At 40.6% G+C, this 19,342-nt stretch overlaps 2 protein-coding genes across 2 annotated transcripts in view; both read right to left on the bottom strand.

Moving 5' to 3' along the window:
- NRDC (nardilysin convertase) overlaps positions 1-1,249 on the bottom strand; it is a 32,397-nt gene extending 31,148 nt beyond the window's left edge. Inside the window, exon 1 of the mRNA XM_081946735.1 lies at positions 810-1,249. Coding sequence (XP_081802861.1) covers positions 810-1,177 — 368 coding nt within the window. The 5' untranslated portion in view covers positions 1,178-1,249. The remainder of the gene's footprint in view (positions 1-809) is intronic.
- Positions 1,250-1,943: 694 nt separating this feature from the next.
- Positions 1,944-19,342, bottom strand: part of RAB3B (RAB3B, member RAS oncogene family) — an 88,568-nt gene continuing 71,169 nt past the window's right edge. Inside the window, exons 3-5 of the mRNA XM_081946322.1 lie at positions 17,109-17,227; positions 9,280-9,404; positions 1,944-5,896 (exon numbers count right to left, since the gene is read on the bottom strand). Of these exons, the coding sequence (XP_081802448.1) occupies positions 5,715-5,896; positions 9,280-9,404; positions 17,109-17,227 (426 nt within the window). The 3' untranslated portion in view covers positions 1,944-5,714. The remainder of the gene's footprint in view (positions 5,897-9,279; positions 9,405-17,108; positions 17,228-19,342) is intronic.

The raw sequence follows: 19,342 nt of genomic DNA, 5'->3' as shown, positions 1-19,342 counted from the left end.
TTTCAAACATAAGGCTGATCAGATAGTTCATTTAGTGACTGTTCGAAGTTACAACAGCACTGAAAAAAGTGACTTACGGCTGGCTATCTTTCAGATTTATGACCGTTGCAGCATCTCCATAGTCAAGTGATCAAAATTCAGATGCTTGGCAAACTTACTCATATTTATGACGTTTGAAGGGTCACGCGATCCACTTTTGCAACATTCTGGCAAGCAAAGTCGATGGGGAAGCCAGATTCACTTAACAAGCCGTGTTACTAACTTAACAGCCGCAGCGATTCACTTAACAACTGTGGCAAGAAAGGTTGTAAAACGGGGCACACTCTCTTAATAAATGTCTCACTTAGGCGGAACAGAAATTTGGGACTCAATTGCGGTCGTAAGTGGAGGACTACCTGTCTTCAGAGATTGCTCACAAGCAAAACATGAGCATCCTCTGCAACCCGCCTCCCAACAAAGGATCTAAATTACTACAATGTGCAAGTAACTGAAAGACCAACCCTGAATGATTTGTTGTCCCTCTCCCTTGTCTAGGGTTGAAACTACTGTACTGAACACACACACACACAAACTTTTCTTTTAGGGCAATGAATTGGTGAGGGTGGCCTTCAGCCTAGAGCATCAGCCTCTCACCTTCTAGATCTCTCCAAATAAAATCAGACTATCATCGCTACGTCAAGCCATGTTGTGGCTGTGGGTGAGAGAAGCTATGGTTCAATTCTTCCGGGCGACCTTTTGGTTAAAAAAAAGCTTGTCAATCCGACCCACCCGCCCGGGTTTGGCAGCCAGCCGCAGCATCTCGGGAGTACCTGTACTGTTTGGGATCACTGGGGGACTTGACGATCTCGGGATCGCCCAAGTTGGGGCTGGGCTCGCAGGAGGAGGCGGCGGAGGCGGCGGCGCCTCCGCTCTCCGCATCGGCTTCTTCCTGGACAGCGCCGGCCTTGGCCCCACGGCTGCCCTCCGAATCCTCGGGGTGCTCAGGGCCGCAGGCAGACGAGGCCTTGGTTCTACCCGGCATGGCTGCGAAGACGACTGCGGAGGAGCGAAGCACGATGGGCCTGAAGGCGAAGGTCTTCCGGGGCCCGGCTAGATGGTCTCTCAGGCCGGCACGATCTATTCGCAGCGGACTTACTCCCGAGCAACCCCGCGATACAGCGGCTAACACTTTCCGCATCCGCCGCGGGCCCAAAACCCGGCCGGGCCGTTCCAGCCTCCAAGATCACAGGCCAGTGCTAAGGGGCTGAACATACCGGCTGTTCTCCAATCAGAACCCCGGGTTCTTGCCCACGTGATCCCCGCCAACCAATCCTGAGGTTCCTCGGAAAATCGCTCCTCTGATAGATATCTCCAGGGGCGGAGGGGGCGGGAGCGGAGCCAAGCATTGCCAGCTCTCTGCCAGCAGCGGCCGAACCGTTCGGAATCGAACGTTGCTTTTCTGTGCAAGTGTGTGACGTCCGTCCTGACGTTCGACCAAGACACGGGAATTCTTGTTCGTGGCGGTAGAATTGGGTATAAGGAAAAACGGTTCGGGTTACTCTGCGACATGGATCAACAACTTCGGTGTATTTTGAGTTTGTCGGAAACGACTCTCGGCGTTCCGCACTCATTGGTTGGAGCTGGTGGGAATTAAGGATCCATCCACATTTGGGAGATCTCTTAACTCTCTAGGAAAGGGGAAAAAATTCCTACATTTCTTATATTGGGTTCTTGCACTGGATATAGTACAGGTAGGCCTTGACTTGCAACAGGGGTGTCCAAACTTGGGAACTTTAAGACTTGTGGACTTCAACTCCCAGAATTCCCCAGGCTGGCTGGGGAATTCTGGGAGTTAAAGTCCACAAGTCTTAAAGTTCCCAAGTTTGGACACCCCTGATTTAGTGACAGTTCAAAGTTACAGTGGCACTGAAAAAAGTGACTTATGACCATTGTTCACATTTGCGACCATGGTCACATGATAAAAATTCAGACGCTTGGCAACTGATGCAGACTTATGACGGTTGCAGTGTCCCAGGACCTTTTGCCATCATCTGACAAGCAAAGTCAATGGGGAAGCCAGATTCCCTTAACAGCGTTACGAATTTAAAAACGGGGGTGATTCACTCAACTGTGGCAAGAAAGGTTGTAAAGGTAAAGATTCCCCTCGCACATATGTGCTAGTCGTTCATGATTCTAGGGGGCAGTGCTCTTTTCTGTTTCAAAGCCAAAGAGCCAGCGCTGTCCGAAGACGTCACCGTGGTCATGTCGTTTCTATTTTTTCTACTTGCATTTTTGCATTTTGAACTGCTAGGTTGGCAGAAGCTGGGACAAGTAATGAGAGCTCACTCCGTTACGCAGCGCTAGGGATTCGAACCGCCAAACTGCCAACCTTTCTGATCGACAAGCTCAGGGTCTTAGCCACTGAGCCACCGCATCCCTTAAGAAAGGTTGTAAAAGGGGGAAAATTCACTTCACCAGTGTTTCACTTAGCAACAGTAAAGTTGGGCTCAATTGTCATACATCAAAGACTACTTGTAGAAGTTAATGTATTTGTAGACAAAAGCGGCATGTTGGCAGATGTAATGGATGGGGAAGAGACGGAAGGGGGCCTAGCTTGGGATAGCCAAGAAGTACCTCTGATCCCACCTGCAACTGAGCACCTGATGTTGCCTCTCATATAATGTAAAGTTGTAAAGAAAAAGAAGCGGAGAGTGGATAAAAGCCCTCTTTTTCATACAAGATTGGTGTACATAAATTTCATTAACTGTACATAATTAATTGTAGCACAGATAGTCCTTGACTTACAACAGTTTGTTTAGTGGCTGAAATTAAGACAGCACTGAAAAAGGTGACTTATGACCGTTTTTCATATGACCGTTGTAGCATCCCCATGATCGTGTGATTAAAACTCAAATGCTTGGCAACTGACTCACATTTATACGGCTGCAGTGTCCTGGGGTCATGGGATCACCTTTTGCGACCTTCTGACAAGCAATGTCCATGGGGAAGCCAGATTCATTTAATGACTAATTTAACAGCTGCATAGATTCACTTAACAACTGTGGCAAGAAAGCTAGTAAAATGGGACAAAATTCACTTTAAAATCTCAGCAACAGAAATTTTAGTGCCAAATCAAGGACCACCTGTATTCAGATGCAGATCTCTGAGGATCCTGCCTCCCTCCCCCCCTTGCAGATCATCTGACTCATATTGAAAAGAGTTAAGCAGTTAACATTTAGGAATTTAAGGACTGCTCAATTGTCTTAATAACCATTACTTTAAAAGAGATGTGACGTTCTCCACCTTTATTAAAACTTGTTGCAACCCATACCTATGAAAAAATATGTTTAAGTAAACCTAAGCCATCTGCAATCAGTTGCAGCCATCCTATTATAAAACTGTAGCAGGGGATTTACACTATTTAACTTTCTCCATCATTTAAATTGGTTGCTTTGTGAAGAATACTCTTGATATTTGGTGTGTTCAAACTTGACTGTAATCTAATCCCAATATCTAATCCCAATATATAAAGAAGGTGATAAATCATTTTTTCTCCCCAGCTTGACCAATGCTCAGTTTTATATCTACTATATGTAGAACTGATTGTAACGAGATTTATTCCTGAGTAGCCTAAGAGGCAGTACTTTGTAACCTTGGCGGATTTCTGGTTATGATTTATGACACCCAATCTGTAGGTTACACCAGGAAATAGAAAAGTATCCCAGAACAACTGAGTGAGGAGCCTTTTCCTACTATTATGAAGGAAACTGATGGAAATGCCCACGAAGTTATCAGAAGTTGTGTCTACCTGAGACTTTACTTCTGGGTTACTGTTAATAGAATTGTTGCTTTAATTTCATGGAAATTTATTTTCAATTGACCCAGTTGTGTTATAATACCTTCGTGCTGAAATTTATTGTATTTCATGTTATCTTTATTGTGTTTTGAACCTGGAGTGCTGGATGGGAAGGCAAAAGGTAAAGGTAAAATGTATTAAATGTACTATTTCATATTTATATTTTTATTTATATTAGGCTTTATAGTAAGGTTTTTCTTGGCCATAGTATAGTTAAGTCAATTCAAGCAGTGTATTTTTCTTCTGTATCTGAAAATCCCAGATTTTTGTTAATGCCGAATCAAGAAATACATGTCTTTGGCGAAAATTCCACAAAGGAGCTTGAGGTTTTATCTGTCTTCATGACCAGCGTAACTCAAAAGATAATGGGACCTGATTTGATGAGTAGAAAGAACCTCAAAAAAACCCGCAAAACAGTGCAAAGAGACATAAGCAACGTGATGTTTGTTACACAGGAACATTGTCGCTACTGGTGAAGAAGCTGCAAGAAATGCTAGAAATTATGCTATGCATGCTTTCCCTGCCTTGTTCTAATCTACACCAACAGGAGTTTTCATACCAGAAACTCAAACCTTGTCACTTTCCCCAATTTTCAGCATCATTTTTGGATCAATAAGAGAACAGTATTTGTAACAAATCAAATTTTTTACCTCAGGGATTGAGATTGATCTAGCAAGTTTCTCTTTCATAGGTGATACTTGAAAAATAAGTTCTCCTTTGGTGTTAGCATGCTAGCCATCTGTAGAATTCAACATGATTCACAGCCCTAACATGGTCTATAAATTTTAATATACTTAACATTGCCTGAATTTCCTTGTTTATTCTACCTAGCAGCTTTAGAAAAGAATTTTACTCTGGAGCATAGCCATATGTTTGAATGAATCTCCTACTTACTATATTTGGATAGATTATTTGTGCTCATCAGCAACTTAAATGAATAAAATAACCTGTAGGTACCAAATAGAGTTTTATTTTGCCAAAAACTTATCAAGAACAACAAATACACTATAAGCACTTTCAGTTAGTATCTTGTAATATATCATAAATATACAAGAAAATAAAAGTTTTTGTAATAATTCCAAATTGAGAAAAAAAATCACAATTACTGATTTTTGTTTTACTTACACTCCATACAATGGCTGGAATGAAATGAATATTGTATATATTTATGTAAATGTCGTATATAATTTTATTTAGTTTACCAGAATAAGCCTCATTAAACACAACTGTATTTTTTCTCATAATGGTGAAGAGAATATTGTAATCTTATTTATAGCAAGATTCCTTACATTTCTTAATAATTATCACTGAGTTCAGTGAGACTGATGATCAAATAAGCAGAAGTATTTGGGGACTGAGTGGTGGAATAGGGTTGGAAAGACTGCAAAAAAATAAAATGAAAGAAATGGAGCAATTCAGCATCTTAAAATCATTACTACATGTGCTAATAATTCTGTTACTTGCTTCTGTCTTTTTATCAACATGCAGCCAAAGTATATCTTCATTACAGCTAAATGCTATTTATTTAAACCATACTTCAATCTTAGCAGTGACTTCTAATGAACAGATCCTGAAGTGTCTTGAATTCACGTTATCTGGCTCAATTTTTAGTAAAATTATTAGAAACACCAAGCATAATTCAGAATGGGTGAACACTATAAAATATTAAATCTTAAGATAAATTCTCAATGAAATGCTAGCACTTACAGCCACTTTTTATTTTATTCATAGTGCAGAATATGTTACAGGATTTTTGTGGACACTGAACAAATGTACTTACAGTAGTTCCACCAGCACAGACACATCCCTTTCTAAAGACAGTAAGTGATGAGAAAGCATTCCTGCATCGGAGAAAAAATTCCTACTGAATTTTGAGGCACTAACAGGAGCACTTCTGTGGCGGGGGCTGATACGTGAGCCGCACATTCTTCCCAGCAGTAGCCTTTGAAGCTTCTGATTCCGTGCTCTCTGACATCTTCTCACAAATGATGTCCACAAGACGCTCAAAGACCTGTCTCACGTTGATATTCTCCTTGGCACTGGCTTCAAAGTAATCAAACCCTAGTTTTTATTTTGGAACAAAGTAGAGAAATCAGTGATCAGCTTATCCCAAGGTTGCACTTCATACTACTTTAGAGTTAAAATTTCTGCTCAGTTCATAAGCAGCTGGTTTCTTACAAGAACAACACCTCAGGTTCAGAGGATGTAAGATGGTTGGTCATTGTCTCACACCATATAAAAGAAAGTTTCTGAAAGCATTTAATCTGTGAATGGTCCAACTGGGGGTATGTATTCCAGATTCTGCCTACTTGGGTTAGGCAAAGATTTCCATAAGAAGCTCAGTAGTCCATTAAGGTATCTGTGTGCAACATAAGGGTGTATCCTGAACATCCTCACACTAGTAAAATGTAACTAATAAGTGATTTTGAGTTTGAAGTTCTGCTAATAACATAAGAAAAGCTTTTCCAAATCTATGGAGATTCTTAATCATTCAGCTCATGGTTGTCCCAAGGGTGTTTTTTTCAAAAGGCAATTGAACTTATTGAGCTTGTTTTTCCTTGAAGACATTTTGCTTCTCATCCAAGAAGCTTCTTCACGTCTCATCTAAGAAACTTTTTCAAAACTAAAGAAGCTTCTTGGATGACAAGCAAAATTTTAAAAAATGGATTCAATACATCTTGAAGACCTGAAGCAGTGGTGGGTTCCGGGAGGTACAGCCCGGTACAGCCGTACTGGGAGTAGCGGGGAGACACGACCACCGTACCGGTACGGTGGCTCATTTGGCTCATCCGCGCGCCTGTGTTCTATGAGCATTTAATACTGCAACAGGCCCGTTGTGCACACAGCGTGCGGCGCTTACGCAACCTCCGCCAGGCAGCTGGGTGTCACACGGCAGTGGTGTGCGCATGTGCACGCAGTGCCCGTGCCCGTCTAGGATGCCTGGCCCTGTGCTCAGCACACTGGCTGCACGGGGTCTGAAACCAACCACTAACTGAAAGGTGCTTTTTTCAAAAGGCAACTAGACTTTGTTTTTCCTTGAAGACATTTTGCTTGCAAGCAAAATGTCTTCAAGGAAAAACAAAGTCTAGTTGCCTTTTGAAAAAAGCACCTTTGGGTCTTTCCAATCACATCAAGATGTATTTAATCCATAATTTTTTTAAGAAGCTGAATAATTAACAATCTTCTACTTCTTCATACTTCTGGGAAATGCATACATTAACCATTGGGTATGCCGATTGTGATGATGTGGGAAATTTATGAGTTTGGGGTCTTTTTCTCATAGAGCACAATTGATTTGTCAGATATACCTTTGCATCTCAATTCTCTTGTGGTTATTTCCCACTTTGCCTTTCTATAAATGTTCATAAGTACCAATAATTCATGTGAGGTGTAATAATATTTAGTAGCAGCTATGGTAATGGGACCAAAGCACAATTCATACTGTATCTTCCTTTCCTGATAAAGGGATTGTTACTAATAAGTTTAAATCCATGACTTAATTGCAGGCTCCTGGTTCTTCACTAAAATATTAAACAATGACAATTGTTTTTGTCGAAAACCTACATACTTTTGTGATGTTTGAAATGTGACCTGAGAGCTGTCTTTGAATGTACACATCTTGTTAAACTATAACATTTAATCATGCGTTGTAGGATTTCACAGCCACCTTTATCAGTGACATGATTTCTAGGAAATGTTTGGTGAGACAATGAGTATGTGACTTATTTTTTCTAGCTGTGCTGCTATACTCTTCAAAGATCTGAAACAGTTTGGCAACATCTCAGGCCTATAGATCCTATATGTGGAGTGGAATTCCCACAACCAGTCATTGATTGCCATATTGATATACTGCTGATAATTTCCCTCCTTATTTCAAGGTTTATCATTTCTATTACTTCCCTAAGAATTCTGGAAAAACAGCTGTTATAATTGCCAGGATGCTGACATTCCTCAGGCTTGTTTTGTGATTTGAATCTTGCCAGAGATGTTCAGCCAAAGCTGATGTGTATGTTTTTAAGCCTGATCTTCCTTTAATCTTCCTTGGTTTTGCATTCTACGGCACATTCAGTTTCTCCGATACAACTGTACTCATATTTCATGTATTCCTTCACTTTTTAGTTTTAGAAATTATCCTTGTTAAATCAATGGTACGATATTGTGCAAATCCAACTGTGCTTATTGAATAAAATCATCTTATTGGGGAGATGAGCGTCATATAAATTTAATGAGAAATTAAAGTGTATTTAAGCAATCTCATGTTTAGGGGGGGTGCGTAAGCCCAGAATTTATTTTTATGTGAGTCAATGTACTTCCAAGTCAGCTTTCAGTGATTACCTATTTGCGTGACACTGTAATCTTATCTGCTGCAAAGTAGCGGAAAGACAGTGATAAGTATCAGACTAAGATCCTGGAGCCATGACTAGAATAAACAAAAACAACAAGAAAACCCTGCAGATACAGAAATCTAGTTACATACAATTTAAACATCAGAGTACACAGTGGGGTTGAATGAAGGGTTAGGTAATGAGAGAGAAAAGAGAAGTTTTTAGAGAAGTTTAAGACTTGAACCCAGAGGTGGACTGCTACAGGTTCGTCCGGGTTCAGGAGAACCCATTGCTAAAGTTATGGCTGGTTCGGAGCACCTCCAAATCCCACCTCTGGTTGGCCATGCCCACCATGCCCCACCCCTGCTAACGCCCCTCCCAGGAGTCTCCACATGGCCCGTTTTGGATGCGAGATAAGTGCAGGGCTCACAGTGGAGGCTTGGGGAGGGGGAAATAGGGGCATTCCAGAAGGCCTCTGGAGCCCAGTGGAGGCAATTTTCACCCTCCCAGAGCCTTGAGGAAAGCCTCCATAGCCTGGGAAAGGCGAAAACACCCCCCCCCCCCTGCTGTGGTGCAGGAGGCCGACTAGGTCACATTAACCATGGCCACGCCTACCCAGCAACTGAGCAGAGAACCCATTGCTGAAATTTTTGAAGCCCACCCCTGCTTGAACCCTGATACAAACTGAGATGTCAGAATAGAAGCATAAGCAGAAGGCTGGTATAGTTATAATGGCATATGAAATTGATCAATTCATTAATAGGGATACTGGACAAGGAGAGGAATAGGAAAGGGTAGGCACAACGTTTAATCTGAAAGGGAAAACACAAAGCAGTAAGAAGGCATGTTGTGAAATAAAGTAATGGGGAAAGGATTCCTACAGGCCTTACTTGAGTCAAATATTGGAACTGGAAAACATTGCTAACTCAAATTTCATGTTTAGAGGGATAAAAGCCTTAGACACAATGACAGACATATGGCTTTGATATTATCTCAACACTGATTTGTCTTCTGATAATAAATAATATCTGGAAAAGCTGGTAAAGATGAAATGTGGCTATAGGTCGGGGAAGAAAGGGAGAGGAGGAGGAAAAAAATAAGATAAGGTTGATCATGTACCCAACTGATCAGCCAAATGTTTTCCTTTTTCAATAGGAATAATTCTTTCATCCTCCATATCACACTTATTCCCCACCAGAATAACTTGTGCATTATCCCAGGAATACGTCTTTATTTGAGTGGCCCTGTAAAAAAAAAAAGACAACAATCTGATTTGCTGTGAATTGTAGCTACAGAATTCCATCAACCTCAAAACAACAGCAGCATCTTGAAAACTTCCAGTGTTGTTGTTACCAAGATATTGTTGTTACTATTATTACAAAGCATTTCATTCTAGAAATTCCCATTGCTTTACATGTGAACCAACACCTTAGTATTTGCCTATAAAATTAGCTTAGAATACTGTTTCTTAAGATATGTTCATTGGAAGAGCTCTATTTTCCAAGCTATTCAGCAAGTCTTGTGCAGCTCCAACTAGCAGACCTGCAAGCTTTCCTTTAACAAGCCTCAAATATTTATGAAATATGCTACCATATTCATTTATCCCATTTAAATTCATAATGCATATATTTAAAAATAAAGGGAAAAAGTAGGTTTAAAAGATGTTTTACTTCATTACCCCTTCTCTTTTCTATATTTAGAACTTGAAAAGCTAATAAAACAATGCTTTTAGAAGGCATCACAAGGCAAAAGGACACTCTTTTATATCCTGCAGGGGGAGCCACAAGGTTAAAAACATGAATTCAAGTAAACCACATTGCCCTGTAATTTTAATATACTTCAGCTAGCCAGCATACTTACCATGAACAATTTCTACCTAATTAAACAGACCCAAGTTAATGGAATATTTCCGTATATCTCCTCCTATTTGTATTGTCAAAATGAGAATGATGACGGAGTTTGCTTTCTGATTTAAAATTATCACATATGATAATTCATTTATTCATTATCACATACATGATAAAGATAGAATTCATTTCTACAATTTTTTTGGTTATCAGTGGTCAATCCACACTGAGCCTCTCATCTAAAAACAGTGTCAGCCAGTCAATGTATGCATTTTTTTCAGCACACCTGTTGAATATTCATCACTAGCCTTCCTGATAGGGCATAGTTTAAATTAATGTTGGAATAGTGATAACCAATGTAAGAAGAGCCAATGGCAATTTTTTTGGCATTTCAGCACCCATTGGTAATGAAATGATACTCTTAAGCTTCACACTTCAACAGCTCTAAGTGTAATTAGTACCATAGCTAATGATGATAGTGAATTCTCCCACCTGCAATCCTATACAAATTTACCTGAGAATAAATATGGAACTCAGTGATGCTTACTTCTGAAGAAGTCATTGAAAATTGCAGACAATTTCATAACATATTTAGGTTTGGATTTTTTCACCGCTGTTTGCAGTTGCATGTTATATTCATACTACAACAGAGATATAGTTAAAGTAATGTTAAGGCTAAATATTAACTAAGGTTCTTTCCACACTAAGAGAAATATTATGCATGGTAATATATACGAAGATGTATTGTGGCAGCCATTTCATGATTCAACATTCTTAATTATGGTCTCAGATTTTATTTCAGTGCAAAAATTATGGGGAAATAAAAGATTTTAGAACATGATGCTGCAAATGCCTAAATTTGATGTGTTTGGAGAATATAATAAATTTCTTCTTGTTGGCTCTGGGAAATTGTAGCAATACAAAAGTCTAATCTATACAGGTTTCTGAAAAAAAAATCACAGAGGTTTTCTCCAATTTGATCAGCTCACTGGCATATTATATCCCACTCCTGTGTTCTGGTTACCGGGACTTAGCTATATCATACTGCCCCACATTCCGCAGACCAAGCCATATCATGGGAAAACATTTCTGGGCTTTGGCTTCACTAATCTCTCCAAAATGGGGGACAATGTTGCTTCTCTTATCACAATTAAAATAGTCAGGGCCTTTTCTAAAAGGGAGATGAAGTCTTTCAGGTAACTGGGTATATCTCCAGATTAATTTGTATCAACTCATTTTATATAGTTGAGGAGGCAAAAACAGCAGTGATATGGAAACACTGCTTAGTGTACATTTTCAAAATTAAAAAGTACATTTTTGTCACAAGTCACTTCACTTTTTCAATGGCTATGCTCAATACAATAGTCACTCTAAAAGCAGTAATTTCTCCATCCTTATCTGCTTCCTTGTACTTCATTGATTTAGGGAGGAATCTACCTGAGCTAGCTTTGAATTTTATCTTATTGTTGTGATTTAAAATGCTTCAGCTTAGGTAATGGTTCCTGCATATCTCTACCAATGTCATCTTCCTTACTCTGCACAGTTATCTTCTTTTCAGTGTGGCATTCTGCCTGTTTGCCTTATAATATTTGTATTAGTCCATTATGTGTACACAGGTTTATAGCATTAATCAGTAAAACAAAGGAAATTAGAACAATATAACCTGTAAGCCATAGTTACCTCCTTTGCATCTCCAAGGTTTTTCCCCCACTGAGTAATGAGATCATTAAATTGAGCAACGAACGTGGCCTTTTCTCTCATTCCTTCCCATTTTTCTAGTTTTGGTATGAAATGAGGTGTTCAGCACTTCTTCAGAGCTGACTGTACACCTTGAACTTTTCACAGAGTGATGCAACTTGTGAGGTGCCTGTTCTATTAACATTGAATACGTTTTAGCCCTTGACACTTTCTCACTTTACAAGTTTTTTAATTAGGTTATTTTTTTTTTCATCTTGCGTTCAGCTCCTGAATATTACATTCCCCACTGATGTTAGTGTAAATAGGCCAATGAGTTCAAGGAAGATTTAATAATGGTTAGGGAAGGTGTAATGAAATCAGTGGGATTTAAGTTAGTCATGATTTATTTAAATGCCACTGATTCCATTGGTTAATTCTGCTTAACACTCAGGACAGGGCCACCTTCTGCTTAATATACAGGACAGGACATAGCCATAATTTTGGCAAAAATGCACAAGGAGCTGGAACATAACCTAGAACACCAACCCCTGGGCTATGGACTGATACCAGTCCGTGGCCAGTTAGGAACCAGCCTCACAAGCGAGCAAAGCTTCATCTGTGCATGCGCGGGATCTAGGTAGAGCACAAAGCCCCGCCCTCCCTTCCATGGAAAAATTGTTTTCCCTAAACTGATCCTTGGTGCTCAAAAGGTTGGGGACGGGTGGGATTCTACCAGTTCAGACCCATTTGGACGAACTGGTAGCTCCGATGATCAGCTGGGAGCGAACCGGTTCTCCCCAATGATCAGATGGCCACACCTGCCTGCCCGTCCTATTTTCCTACCTTTATCTTCTCAGCTGATTTGTGCGGCAGAGCAGATTGCCGCATGAATCAGCTGTGTTACTCCTCCGAGGCAACCGGGAAGTGAAGATTTCTTCAAACTGTGAAACTGGTTGTTAAACCGGGAGGATCCCGCCACTGTTGGGGACCACCAACCTAGAATGTTACCAGTATATTTCATTCATTTGATTAAGCGGGAATTGTTTCTGTCTGTCTGTGTTTAACCACCTTTAGCCCATTTTGAGACTTTCATTGCAGTTTCAATGTTTCTTCCATTAATGTGAGAGGAAAGGGACCCATCAATCTTGTTGGCAGCCAAAACTGTGAAAAGATGGTGTTGGTGAGACTTTGGGACTCAGATTACCACAACCTCACCCACAGCCCTGAGGAAGCCTTGAAACATTCTTTCATAGTTCTAGTTTGGGTGTTTCTTTTACGCTCCCTATCCAAGAGTTTTCTAGGAGACAATCTAGGACACATATGGCATGCGTGCCAGAGGTGGCATGCAGAGCCCTCTCTGTGGGCATGTGTGCCATCGTCAGTTGGACTTTGGGTTTCTGATGCTCTGGTGCGGGTGAAGATCAGCTGGCTGGCATGTATGCACGTGCCGGAAACCCGAAGACCAGCTTGCCAGTGTGCATGTGTGTGCCAGCCAGCTGGTCATTGGGCTGCTGGCGATCTAACACATGGGTCCCCTTTTGGGCACTCGGTGCCAAAAAGGTTCATCATCACTGATTTAGGGTGCCTCTGAAATGATCCTGGGGATGACCCAGAGATAACCCACTCCTGTTGGTCTGAACAGCCTGCTGTCGAAATTCCACTGTCATTTAGTCATTCACCACAGTGCCTTCATGGTCGTTTTGTCTTTGGTCAACAAGAGACTGTAAGCACCTGGCCTATTATTCTTTGCACTGGAATAGCAAACTCTCAGAGGATTGATAGAGCTGTCTACTAGCGATGCTGCTATTTGACATGTGTATGTGCTATGTGTATGTGCTGTGCATATTATAAAGCGTGAGAAATATGTAACACGGAGATCCAAATGTGGAATGGAGGGTTGAGGTAGAGAAGGTTCCTTTGCATGGTCATAAGCAATTCGTAGAGAAGAAGAAAGGAATGAAAGGTCCAGATGCACGAAAGCACCAAGGCCCTTCTAGTTTCATTTCTTCTGCCATTTAATTCAAATCCATTCTTCCGATCATTAAGCCAGACTTTTGGTAGTGGGTGGTGGAGTGGGATCAGAATAGGGAGGTTGGAATTCAGACAACCTCAAAATGGCACCATCTATGAAATCATTTCATAGGATTATCGCTCTCTTGCAAGGAGCAAAATGCCTCTAGGAAATGCCTCTGAGAAGCATCTAGGAAATACGGTATTAAAAATAAGGCTAAGAAAATAAATACTGCTCATCCAAATTAAAGATTGAGCTCCCGACGATATTCAGTGCACATTCAGGCCAACAACTTGTGGCTGCTTTTTCCTTTGGGACATATTGGTGGAGGTGGGAGGAAGAAATGTAGGGTGGCAGCTACAGTACAGTAAAGACAGTGTACCTTATACCAACATACGTTTCTTCTGTCACAGGAGTGGGAAAAGCACAGTAACATGGTCATAACAAAGAGCTCTTAGGGAATTACTCTCTTAATACACAGTGATTTCCCCAGTTCTTGCATAATGAAAATGCAGTCACCCGTGTTGCTCTAAAACGTGTGAATTTAATTACGCAGTTTAAGCTGACAGATCCTTCCAATAATATTGCATGCTGTTTTGCTGACCTAGAACCATGCTGTTAAACTCACTGATGGGGAATGTTTGACTCCATCTGACCGCATTACAGAGGGCAGCAGGCACATGATCAGAACTGGCACAGTGCAAGTTTGCTACAAGAAGTAATATATTTCTCTTTTTATGAAAAAAAAAACAACCCGTAAATTAAAACCACTCCTTGATATGTGAGATAATTATCGCAGGGAGGTGTGATTTAAAGAGCAACAAGGCTGTCAGCTGCCTGGGAAGTGTTGCATTGTCACGGAGTTAGGGTTGCCATTGCCTTCCTACCACAATGAGAGCTGTCTGAAGACCAGAAAGACAATGGATGGACATTCCCTACTGCCATTTCCCAAGGATTCCTCTGTTGCCTTTTACATCCTCTGCTGTCAAGGAGAGAGGAGGACTTTTTGTTTAAAAATAATTATCCACCTTATCGTGGAAATTATATATGGGAACTGAAGGCAAACAAACCTAATCAAATTAGCATTTTTGGGTGCTAGAAGTGACTTAGAAGGCGGACAGATTTTCATGTCCTCCCCACAGAATGCCATGGATTTGAGATTATTTTGTATAATTTTATGTAGGACTACTGATAATTATATTATGGCAGGGGTGTCCAAATTTGGGAACTTTAAGACTTGTGGACTTCAACTCCCAGAATTCCCCAGCCAGCTGGCTGGGGAATTCTGGGAGTTGAAGTCCACAAGTCTTAAAGTTCCCAAGTTTGGACACCACTGTATTATGGTAATTCTATGGAACCTCTAAGCCCGTGATGGCGAACCTATGGCATGTGTGCCACAAGTGGCACACCGAGCCCTCTATGTGGGCACACGGGCCGTCACCCCAGCTCAGCTGGGGGAGCATAGGGGACCTCAGGCCTGCAAAGCGTGGGGTGCGGGGTGCATGCATGTGCAGGGGGGTGGGATGCATGGAGGGAGTGGGTCGCATACACATTGCATTATGGGTGAGTGTGCACACGCTTTCAGCATGCCACAAGACAATGGTTAGCCATCACTGGTTAGAAATGCAAACCAAAACACCCCTAAGAAATGACTGTCTCCTGCCCGGAGGACATTATTAGGTAATTGTTTCACTTAACATTAGTCAGCCCCATTGATTTTAAGAGGATTTTGTCTCTAATGAACGATGCGATATTGCACTCAACTTCTACCCAAGCCTTTCTGGTCCATGAAATGAAGAGGTGTGTGTGTACATCAGGGGTGTCCAAACTTGGGAACTTTAAGACTTGTGGACTTCAACTCCCAGAATTCCCCAGCCAGCATGGCTGGCTGGGGAATTCTGGGAGTTGAAGTCCACAAGTCTTAAAGTTCCCAAGTTTGAACACCCCTGGTGTACATAGAAGTCATTTTTGCATTTCAAATAGCTGTAACTTTTTCACTCACTTCTGTGAGATGGGCAGCCATATAAATGTGATTAATATGTAAATAAGCTGAGATCAAAGTGAATAAAACCTAGATATACATAAATCTGAAACACCCCTATGCTGTTATCTATGATCAACAACAATTCACAGTATTCATGATACATTTCAAAATATGGCTGTGGTTGAGAAGAACAATACTTTATTTCACTCGTTTTATTGTGGTTGGTATCTTCGCTCTGCTGACGCCAATAGTACCAAACATATCCTTCATAGCCCCTGCATGGTTCTAATTTTTAAAACATTTGTTTTCAATTATAAAATGGGAAAGTGGTAAACTCCAGTCTCTAGTATTATCTTTATGTCCAGAAATGCTTTGGGTCCTTCATGGTACCATCAATATTCTCCACAAGTGAAAATGACCAGTGGTTATTTTGGCCCAGTGGCTTTTTCTGCAAAGAAAAACGGCAGGTATAAGCTTAGAGCTACCAGGATCATCCTGAGGAGACAGGCTAGAGAGGAAGGATCACTTCCTTGAAGCAGATATTTTGATGCTATCCATGTCTATTCTGACAGCCATTGAATTAAGGTCAATCTGTGCAGAATAACTGTCTGCTCTGTATCTGAGTGCTGATTTTACTCATTTAGGGACTTTATGGTGGCCTTACTTGGTAGCTTAAGATCTCTAGACTGAAAAGCATGCTTTGCCACCAAGACTTGACATCTAGATACATTTTAGAGGTTCTGAAAAGGGGGGTTCATTCGTTCCAGGATTTTTGACTAATGGAAGACACCCTTTTCCCATCTAAATCTAAAATGTATTCATGTATATTGGATCACTGCCAAATGTTTTGAATCAGAATTATATTCAAAGAAATGTGGCAGTGTTTGAAGGTTGGACAACATACTGTCACACAGATGGTAAAATGATGTATAGCTTCTGGTAATACAGACACTCTCTGTATAATTAGAGTTGCTCTGAAATCTCATAAATAAACATTAGGCAGGACTGATGTTATTCATTGACATTGTGAAATGAACTTGAGTTGACAGTGAATGCCATTAGAAGAATATTTGGAGTGCAAAATAGGTCCAGGAAAAGGAGGGGGGGCGAAACTGATGTGCATTAATGGAGCATCTTTGAGGACATTCAACATCCCACGCATATTTTATCTGCTGCAATCAAGTCCCATTGTATTATATGGCAGCTCTTTCTGAGGATGGAATTGGACTAGAAATCTGAAATTATTGTACACTTTTGACAGAATTAAAGAAAATAATTAAATGAAGGAGCATAATATTAGGTTAAAACGTTTGTTAAACAGCTGGATTTCCTTTCCTGTCTTACAAAATTTGGTGTAAGCTGATCTCATACATGATTACCTTTGCTGAAACTGTTTTTTTTTAAAGACATAACATTGAACTGTCCCTACCAGTCTTGTATAGCATTGAAGGACTCCTCACAAGTAACATCATACATCAGGATGAATCCCATTGCTCCTCTGTAATAAGCAGTTGTGATGGTCCTGTACCTTTCTTGTCCAGCTGTATCCTAAGTAAAGTAATAAGTAGAAATAGTATGAGCTTTATGCGTTTTTCCTGGGTCTAATCCTATTGATAATGCAATAAACATTTTGTGTGTTTGCTTTTTCTTCTGCCAGAACACTAGATTCATGTTATCCAGTAAGAAAACTATTTTCTGTGAAACATGGAGTAAAATTTAATTCTCATTGGGAATTCATGAAGTAGGCAAATAATAAACATTGCATTGCATATTACCTTTGTAACATTCCATTAATTTCTATTTAGAGAAATATAATTCTGGTCTCACTTTGAAGTACGGTCAGATTTATCACACCACTTTTTCTAATGTGCAAGTATCATAACCAGGGCCGGATTTAGATGAAAAGAGGCCCTAGGCTATTCCACTTATGGGGCCCTTTCACCTCCCATTTTTAAGTTTGTAAATTACATGAGAGATAATAAAATACATCATTACTGTGATATATATATCAATATATTAAATGAAACATGTTGTATTTGGTACTAACCTTTATAAAAAATGTGGCACGGATAATAAATAAAAATAAAAGGCCCCTCTTGATCTTGAGGCCCTAGGCTGAAGCCTAGTTAGCCTATTGGAAAATCCGGCCCTGATTATAACCATACAATGCGAAGAAAAGCTTATAAATAAATCCAGCCATTAAATGGGCCTTCTATGAATACTTTTCTATGATATGCATAGCACAAGAGAAGCGAGCACTCCGAAAAGCCAGAGCTGCAAATGCTGCGGCAACAATGGTGCCCACACCTGTCTGTCCAACATGTGGCAGAACATTTCATGCCCGTATAGGCCTTACCAGCCACCTGCGGACACTTGGTGGACAGCCCACAACCTGTTAGATGTCAAGGTCCTCTTCGAACACAATGGACAAACATCATCCTATGATATATTGCCCTGGGGAAGATATTTCCCCAGTTTACTGCTCTTGCGGGACCATAATTTCCATTAATTCCCAAATTGTGCTTTCTTAAAATTGTAGTTCAGCACAGTTGGTGCCCTCCAGGTGTTTAGGATTATAATTCTCATGAACCCATGACTATAAGGTATTGTAAAGGGGGATTATTAGAAAGCTGTAGTCCAGTTGCTTCACACTCTAGTCCACTGCTCTGTTCTCAAGCTTTCCATGCGCCTTATAATCACAAGGAGTCTAGCCACACTTTTCCCTCTAACAAATGTTATTAAAAAGCAAAACTTTTGCCAGATGCCGCTTACTTCATCAGATGCAAAGGGAGGCTTGTCTGAAACAAATTATAACAAGTTAAAACCCCATTGTATTTGCTAAAATGTTTTGAGATGTAAGGTACTCCTTGACTTTCGACCACAATTAAACCCAAAATTTATGTCACTAAGCGAGATGTTTAAGTGAGTTTTGCCCCACTTTATGACCTTTCCTGCCACAGTTGTTATGTGAATCACTGCAGTTGTTAAATTAGCAACTTGGTTGTAAGTGAAACTGGCTTCCCCATTGACTTTACTTGTCAGAAGGTCATAAAAGCTGATCACATGACTCTGGGACACTGGAACCATCATAAATATAAGTCAGTTGCCAGGTGCCTAAATTTTGATCATGTGGCCACAGGGATGTTACAATGGTCATAAGGGTGAAAGAATCATAAGTCACTATTTTCAGTGCCGTTGTAACTTCGAATACTCACTGAACGGACCGTTGTAAGTTGAGGACTACCTGTAGTTGAGTTCAGCCATCTCTTATTTATTGGTGCTGTTAAAGTTTACATCCCCACCCCCAAATGACCACTTTGAGATTTGCCACAGTGTGTCCTGGGTTTTGAAAGGGTCCAATAAGTACCTTGTCCTTGCTTTAAATCCTGTTATCATGTTTGTGTCCATTAATCCTTATGGGCAAAGTTTGCCCCATTTGTCTACTGTGCCTTGCTGGGCATCTGATGAAATGAACTGTAGCTCATGAAGTGAATTCCTTTTAATAAAATGAGTGAGGCAGAAAAGGTGCTTCCATACCAACATTTTATTTTACCACAGCATAGGCTAACATGGGTCTCCACCCACAGCAGCTTACAGCTGCTCTGATTTGTTCCCACCACAGACATTCGAAGTGTTTATAAAAACACAATTGCTTTTTTTAAA

The sequence above is a fragment of the Natrix helvetica genome (assembly GCF_964273705.1).
Source record: "Natrix helvetica genome assembly, chromosome: 3".
Lineage (NCBI taxonomy): Eukaryota > Metazoa > Chordata > Lepidosauria > Squamata > Natricidae > Natrix > Natrix helvetica.
The sequence above is the reverse complement of the archived record's forward strand: the minus strand, read 5'-3'. Positions and strand labels throughout refer to the sequence as shown.